Genomic DNA, 8718 nt, shown 5'->3' with positions numbered 1-8718 from the left:
CTAACGTTTTGTGCTATTCACATGTTTATGATCACCTTGGCAAATACAGTCAAGTACACTCACACATAATGCAGTTTGCCAAATACATCACGCCATGTGCGATTTGCTTCAAATATATAAACACACACAGATATATATATATATATATAATTCAGATATAGAAGATTTTCTTGTACTTTTGTGAAAATGCCACCTTCTTAGTTAAGTTCAGAAGCACTGGAATATGTTCTTTGATTCATTTATTTCGTACATGAAAATAAAATTAGATTTAGTTGTTGAGATGGTTTTTTTCTGTATACCCTAATAATACGGTCAAAATCAACAAAAGGAAATTGCCTTGCTCGACAAAAAAGGGAGTCAATTTGGTCGGACTAAAAGGGAGCTTTTCCCACGAGTAAGATCAAGAGAGAGTTAGATTGCATAAAGCTCAAGATTATTATAAATTAATATTATTAATTAATATAGAAATAATGAATGCAAAATAAAAAAATAGAAATATAGTACAAAACATGGAATGAACCTTAAAAACACGATAACTACAACAGGAATAGAAAATACACTAATAATACAATAAGTACAAACTAATGAATATGAATCTGTACTATATACCCAAAAAGAAAAAAATTTGTGAAACTCATTTTGATGTTTTTCTACTTTTATATTCTAAAAAATACCCTTCTATTTTTAGATAAAATATCAGAATCACACTTTATGTACAAGAAAGATTATAAACTAACGTGGATTGATTCAAACGGTTCGGCGTTTGTTCTGCTTAAACAAGTTTTTGGGTTCGAGTCCTTGTGAATGCAGAAAATTCACGCTGTGAGAACTTTTACCACTTAATAAGCCGACCTAGCTCGACTGGATTAGTTATGGCCCAATTAGACTTCCGGACACTGGGATTCGCACTGAAACAAAGGTTAGAAAGTTATATATCCATTTTCTTACAACCTACGATCACGATGACGGCGAATAAATAAATAGTACAAATAACCAACTTCTTTATTACTAATTGATATGAACAGGTTGGAAACCAGGATGTCCATGAAAGAGTATAATGCTCCTGCATGGTACCTTCAGGGTCCCCGGAGCTCTTGCGGCGAACAGTCGGTGACTACACTGACGAGCAAACATGACTTGAAGCGTATAATGCTCCTGCATGGTATCTCCAGCGTAACTGGCCCTCTTGCAGGGAACAGTCAGCGACTACAGTGATGAGCAAAGATGACTTGACGCGAAGAAGGTACATTCAGATCTCATTGAGATCGGATACATAAATGATAATTTGACTGACCCGACCTCTAATTCCCTGTTGATTTCCAGTGTAATTTAGAATTCCGAATCCTGAGCTGACTTTATCGGAAACAAATGCACACCATACCAATTGAATGTGGCCTCTAGACTTCATCTCAATGCATAAGCATACATATAACTAATGTAATGCATTTACGCATTAGATAAGACAATACGACTCAGGTTCACCTATAATTGGTTATGTACATCTATGACCTTCCGAACGGCTTTTAGGTTCATCAGTTGCACGTGAGACGACAAAAGAGTAAGACAATACCAAATCAGGTCCATCCGTAATTGGTTATATACACTCATGACCTTGAGAAAGGCTTTTCAACACATAAGTTGTTGTACACTACATGATGTAGAACTTTCTAATAAATCATTCTCATTAACAGTGTGCCCTCACCTTAAATATATCTAATCACGAATGATAATCACCTACAAAACTTTCACAATCTACTGCGCAGAAAATATGGCTGGAAAGTCGAGTTTTATAACACAATGAATCCCTACTACGATGATCCCCTCAGATCACAACTTAAGGGGGAGCAATCTCCCTTTCAGTACTAGCGGTAGACTACCAGCCGCTCAGTTGTTTTTGGATTTTCGAGTTATGAGAGGACCGCCCACCTTTGTCCTTGTATGAATTTCTCGAGGCAAGAGCCTTCCGTCCCCCATGGGCAGCAGCTATTGCCCGCCGTCTCTGCTTGTTAAGGCGTTTCACAAGTTCAGCATCGCACGCATCCTCCTCACATTCTCCTCGCTGCAGCACAAGAAAAAGAAGAAAAAGGCTTTAGCTACATCTCCGACATAATAGGAGCTAAAATTAGGTGCCACAGATACTGTACCTCCTCGGAGCCATCTTGAGCTTCAGATTCATGCCTGCTTGCTGCAACTCTTTGTCTGGTCTCATCCTTGTCGGCCCCATCACCCTCTTGAATCTGCTCAGGCTGCTGAATGTATAGTAAGATCAGTATACCACCAACACGTACCGTAACTATCATATCAAGATGTTACAGATGGACCTTGAACTTAAACATGAGACCCAATTGTACCTGCTCAGATAAATGCAAAGCATCCGTATCTCTAACAATTGCTTCAGTCGAGTCGGAGGCATCTTCTTCATCGCCAGAGACTGCATCCTCATCAGAGCCTTCTTCAATGAACTGCATTGAACCAAAGACATCGAAAAGGATTAAAGTTAAACACAGTGAAGGAAATTGCAACAAATAATAACTGAGAACAACTGAAATCCAACACAGGGTTTACTATACCTTGTCCATGTCAGCTTGATCCTTTCTAGTAAATCCACTGGCAGCAAGCTCCTTGTCAAGAAAACCAGCTGTTTTGTTTATTGATGAAAAGCAAGGCCTACTGCTATCTTCGGCATCTTCCTCTGCACTATCAGAATGATCGGCTTGCTCTTCAAAGGAAAGGTTGAACCTAAACAAAAGTTGACCAGACGAATTATCAAGGGAAAAAGCATATCAACCAGCAAAAAGTCCATTACACAAAGATGCAGCTAACCTTTTACCAAAGAACTTGTAGATGCACTCAACATCGCGGTCAAAGTACCTGAGATTTGGAGATAAACACCAAGATTACAAGAAGTTAACTACAAATGATTGAGTCTAAGCAATTGGATTTCGAATGAGATAATTATCTCTTACATCTGAGCATTGCGATGTGACACAGAAACCATCTGAGGAAAATCAATCATGGCGACATTCTCATCATCATCAATCTAGGAAAAGCAAAATATTGTTGAGACATTAATTTGCTGATCATGTAAAGGGAACCGGGGAGAACAACAAAAAACAAAAGAAAAGATAAAAATGATGGAGCAACTGTATGAGTTGCAGAAACTATCCTCAACATCTTAGTGAAATAGATTGATGGAGACAAATGTGAACCAAAAGAAGAAGACACCACACTGGGATATGTTGTTTATGCCATATAAATGCGGGCACTAAAAATTAGTTGAGCTTTTCACCTAATTAAAAAAATATATATATATCGAGATAATGAACAAGCAAATAAATAAATACCAGAATTTTTAGATATCAAGTAGTACCATAATATTGAATTCATTGAAATCGCAGTGAATAAGTCCATGCTCCGCTAGGCAAACAACCAAACCAATGATTCTTTCAAACACCATTTCTGGATTTTGCAATTCCTTCACCTGCACTCTGCATTGCATTAGTAAGCATGAGTTAATAAGATTGTTAATCAGAACAAAATTTCCCCTGTCTAGAAGCTAGAGAAGAAATAAAAGAGCCGGGTGGTAAAAGCAGGATGGAGTACAATCACTCTGTCCCGGCACTTAAAAGTCGTTACTAGAATATGTGATGTTGATCAGCACATACATGAGGAATATGAGGGCGGGCAATAGTGACAGCTTAGGAGACCTAGTTGTACATTAAATATAGTACCATGTGCTGCTCGATTTCTTAAATCAATTTAATGCTCATTTCAATGTGCAACCACTTATTTTACTTGTAATTGCCTGGATAGATGTAATCTTTGTTTTTGGAGCTATTAATGGAAATGCACTTGCCTAGCCAAAAAAAAACAGTGCAACCACCCATATCATCTATGCTTTCGTGAATATCTAAAGCATAAACATAGTAGCCCAACGAGATAAAAACTTCTAGAATATCACAAAAAGTATAAAAATTTCCACAAAAGAAGAACCAAAAGATGAGCTTAAGAAGAGAAAGTCTTACAGAGGGTAGCCCGGTACAAGAGACATAATCACACAGTGCCTGTTGCAATCCAATGCATTAGGAACAGGAAAACCGTGCTCTTCCAAAGCCTGATAAAACAAAGCACCGGTCACCTCAACAACAACAAAACCTGCAACATCTAAGTAAATAAAAACAGCAGCAAGGACCTTCATAAAGGAAAATTCTTTAAGTGCAGCGAGTCTCGACAAGTAGAGCCAATTGTAACTTCTGCGATGCTTCAAGTAATCACGCTTGGACTTTACTGCCCGGAAAGAAACTCTTCCTAGTCTGTGCAACTTCATCGCTAGAATTGTACCATCCTCACTGGCAACCTCAAAGATATCTTGTACAAAGAACATATGACATACTTAATTCTAATCCCTTGAAACAGCATATATGTCTATCAAAATCTGCAAAAGTAGAAAAGGAAACTACCAGACTCCTTCCCAACACCAATTTGACGGCCCACTGAAGCAAAAACTCCACGATTAACCATTGTCTTGATGGCAAGGAAGTCGTACCCGAGGTATGTGAGCCGAAAACCATCGTCTATATCCAGGAAAGGAAAAATAAGACATCTTGGGAATTTCACAATGCAGAAGCAGCACTGAAATGCCCACTGACCTACTCACATTTGGAAGAGTCGTGGTGTACCAATTTATGCTTAAGCAAGTTCTTCAGGACCTTGTATGTACCTCCATGTCTAATAGATCAATGCACCAAACATATCAAAACTAACTCCCTCTATGCATAAACTACAGGATATCAAACACAGAAAGTAAAAGGACATACTTGAGGGAAGCAATGCGGTCTACGAGCTCTGAAGGGACAATCTCATGCTGGAAAAATCAGGAAGGAGGACATTGTAGTGCACGGAGTAAATCAGTCTTTTGAGCAACAAATGCTAAGAAGGCATACAGAGAGAGAGAGAGAGAGAGAGAGAGAGAGAGAGAGAGAGAGAGAGAGAGAGAGAGAGAGAGAGAGAGAGGGAGGGAGGGAGGGAGGGAGGGAGACAAGAGCTCACGTTTCTCATGCCCATCTCAACGGCAGTAAGAACCCTGAAATCTTCCTTGGAGAGATACCTCAGCACATCAACATCGAGCTTCATCTCTCCCTTCTCTGATCAAAATAGCAAAAGATATTCCGCCGGAGAATCTGCAAAACAGACTGTATGTCTTAGTGGATTAATAGAACATAAACACCACAACAAAAACTGAGCTTTTCCTAGCAGAGACACTAAATCTAACAACAGGGCAGCCAAGATATCGGAGTAGCTTACAACAGCCTATCTATCTCTGCACACTAGAACAATCAGTCAACGTATAACAGCAGTTTCGCCCCCCATTCCCATGCTAAAAATTTTAACTTTTCTCCTGAATTGCATCAACAATTAAGGGAAAAAAAATGCTTCTGCGGCAACGAAATGCAAACAAAAGCAACAGAAATCTGTGGCAACAACATATCAGCTGGGAGAGGCAGAGAGCAGCATCAGCTCTCTCGGGCTCGAACAGGACAGATCAATTGAGAAAGAGGATAGAGAGCACCAGCAACTCACGGGCTAAGTAGGGAGCAGCAGCGGCTTGACAGATTGGGAGAGGAAGCAGCAGCAGCTCCGCCTCGGCAGGGAGCAGAGCAGCAGCAGCCCGAGCTTGACTTCGACGTCGACGGGAGAATGAGCAGCAGCGGCAGCTGGCCGGCGAGACTTGGAAGAGAGCGTAGACGACGAGTCTGAGCGAGACGAGAAGGAAGAGCTTGAGCGGAGGTTTTGTTTCTGGGGAGCCGAAATGGGTCAATGGGCCTCTAATGGACCCTGAAACGATGAGGCCCAGGAATTAATGTACGTGGGCCTAAAACATTGGCCCGATTTGACTTTCCATATATATATATATATATATATACATATATTTTTTCGATCGTATGGGTGGCCAAAAACCCTAGTATAACATATATGTTAACCTCGAAAGCTAGTTTTTTTAGCATGAAATGCGGTTTAAATAGTTTACAATGCTCCACATTATAGGTTCACATACATACATATATATATATATATATATCTTTTCACCTCACTACCCCAAGTCAAAGAACGGTTAAGCATAGTGTGGCTCAATGCAAGAACCTTCCCCATTAGAATTTATACTAATTAAAGAAAGGAGGAGTTTTTTTTAATACAAAGGAGGCCCGAAATCTGGTGTAATGAAAGATAAATTATAAATAACTAATAAAGACGTATATGTAGTCCCATTAAGTATCGAACATTCATAATACTGGAACGTAAGACCCTGTCTAGCGAGAAAGTATTATTTGTCAAAAAAGTATTATCTGTAATTGGTATATCATGTAACAGTATCAAGATTTCTCTTGATTTTTAGAAATGTAACAAAAAAAATCTACTATTAACAAAAATATATTCTCTTTTGCACCTGGTGACACACAATACCTTCCTCTATCTAGCACCTCCTTTTTAGGGGAAAAAGATATATATGTGTGTGTATTGTATTATATATATCCAAACCATACAAGTCTTCCTTTTCATCACTTCGACTTGGGACTAACAATGGCACGCAACGGATTCTTTATAGTAAAAAAACTCATGCTTCTCTAACAAGTTGACCTCCTCGCCCTCAATAGCCGTCTCCTCAAATGTCCACACACCAAGTTTGCGACGAAGTACTCTAAGAGGAGTAAGGCCAGGGCATAACTTGGGCACATCATCTTCCCTACCCCAAACGGCATCATTTTAATCTCCTTGCACCCAGTTATATCGAATGCCCTGGCCCCTCCTTCGCCCTCGTGGTCTTTACACAAGAAACTCTCTGGCCGAAAGGCCACGAGATCCTCCCACGCGGCCGGGTCCCACTGCACCCCATCTCTGCCACCATGAAGTTTATGGACCGGCTTCTAGGGACCAAGAAACCGCTAAGCTCGGTGTCCTTGATCACCGTGTGCTGTAACACAAAGTGTGTGTGCGGGTGCCGCCTCAAGCCCTACGGCACCACCGCCTTCAAGTATGGCAGCCTTGGCCGATCCTCCTTAGTCATTGTTGTTACCTCAATGCTGACCACAACCTTGATCTCATCGAAGAGAGTCTCCTGAGCTGCTGCGCATTTGACCGTGTTGGCCATAATCCACTCAAGGGCAATGGAGGTGGTGTTAGTCCCTGCTTCAAGTATGTTTGTGCAATTTACTCGAGCACATCAACACACATAAAACTGCATCTATTTGTCTTTTAAAACAAAGCAAAAGCTTAGTAACTTCTCGGTGCATCCACTACATGACTAAAACACTAATAAGAAAATTGCTAAGCTACTTTATTGCTAACAAAGAAATATAACTGTCTAAAGAATAGACAAATAGTTAAACTTTGACTAATCAGCTCCTGAGCCACCTCCAACATGCTCCTCCTTGGATAAGGTGTTGATGCACACTCCAATCTACTTCCTAAGCCACTCAAATATGCTAATATGACCTAATGAATATATCAGCTAACTGGTCTTCAATCTTGAGCACAATAGCTTAACTTTTCAACTTTGCTGCAGTTCTCGAAGATAATAAAACTTCACCTTAAAGTGCTTTGTTCTACCATGAAAATCTAGGTTTTGTGAGATTGCCGAAGCAATTAGTTATTTACAAACACCTTAGTCTCTTATTTTAAACTAAAACCCAAATAAACTAACAACTTCCTCAGCCAAATGGTTTGATTTGCAGCTACTGTTACTGCAATGAATTTTGCTTTGTAGTGGAATGAGCCATTACATCTTACTTTCTTGAACACCATGAGAAATATGTTGAGCCCAAAGAAAAACAGTAACCAGATGTACTCTTCATGTCATCTGACAAACCAACCCAGTCATTATATGAGAATCCATGCAAATTGAAGTGTTGACTCTTGCTGAACTTGACTCCATGAGAAAGTGTTTCCCTTCATATACCATAACACCCTTTTAGCAGCTGCCATATGCACTTCACTAGCACAATTCAGAAATCTCGAAATCACACTTACTGCAAACATAATATCAGGCTTAGTTGCTATCAAGTACATTAGACATCCAACCAAACTCCTATAAGTGGCATTATCAGCAGGTTTTGTCCCATCTTCCTTGTGAAATTTCTCCTTCTGGTTCATAGGAGTTCTAACACTTGTACACTCATCCGTCTAAAACCTTTTCAAGATCTCCCTCTAATACTTCTTTTGACATATAAATATTTCATTTAAAGTCTGCTTGATCTTCATACCAAGAAAATATGCCATTTCTCCTAGGTCAGTCATCTCAAACACATGCATCAGGTCTTGCTTCAAATTCTCAATCTGCTTTCTATAACTTCCTATCACCAATAGGTCATCCACACACTAAGAAATGATAACCACAGCGAGTCCTTCTTTCTTGACATACAGTGTATACCCACTTAAACTTCTCTTATAGCCCAAATCTTTCGAGTAAGTAGCCATCTTATTGTACTATGCTTTGGGAGCTTGCTTCAATCCATATAATGCTTTTTTCAACTTATACACCTTTCCTTCTTGACCTTTAACAAAGAATCCTTCAGGTTGCTCTACATAGATTTCTTCCTCGAGCACCCCATTCAAAAATGCAGACTTGACATCAAGTTGAAACACTTTACATCCCTTCTCAACTGCAACTGCAAATAGTAGTCTTATAGTATCAAGCCTTGCTACTGGTGCAAAGGCGGCTAA

General features: G+C 39.7%; 1 protein-coding gene across 3 annotated transcripts; it reads right to left on the bottom strand.

Annotated features, from left to right (window-relative positions):
- Nucleotides 1-1559: 1559 nt before the first annotated feature.
- Nucleotides 1560-5774, bottom strand: LOC116212537 (serine/threonine-protein kinase rio2-like). Of its 3 annotated transcripts, none has more exons than XM_031547200.1 (14): nt 5581-5774; nt 5050-5180; nt 4818-4864; nt 4658-4728; nt 4461-4574; nt 4193-4368; nt 4026-4114; nt 3371-3488; nt 2967-3040; nt 2824-2871; nt 2571-2739; nt 2352-2462; nt 2145-2249; nt 1560-2059 (listed from the first exon to the last, which is right to left on the bottom strand). In XM_031547200.1, exons 2-14 carry the CDS (start codon nt 5131-5133, stop codon nt 1874-1876), a joined length of 1392 nt encoding a protein of 463 aa, XP_031403060.1. In that variant the 5' UTR covers nt 5134-5180; nt 5581-5774; the 3' UTR covers nt 1560-1873. The 3 variants fall into 3 exon arrangements, with proteins under 3 accessions (XP_031403060.1, XP_031403061.1, XP_031403062.1); XM_031547201.1 differs by having other exon boundaries at nt 2145-2246; XM_031547202.1 differs by having other exon boundaries at nt 4650-4728; nt 5581-5773.
- Between the last annotated feature and the right edge of the window lie 2944 nt (nt 5775-8718).

Source organism: Punica granatum, chromosome 6, assembly GCF_007655135.1.
Source record: "Punica granatum isolate Tunisia-2019 chromosome 6, ASM765513v2, whole genome shotgun sequence".
NCBI classification, from domain to species: domain Eukaryota; kingdom Viridiplantae; phylum Streptophyta; class Magnoliopsida; order Myrtales; family Lythraceae; genus Punica; species Punica granatum.
The sequence above is the reverse complement of the archived record's forward strand: the minus strand, read 5'-3'. Positions and strand labels throughout refer to the sequence as shown.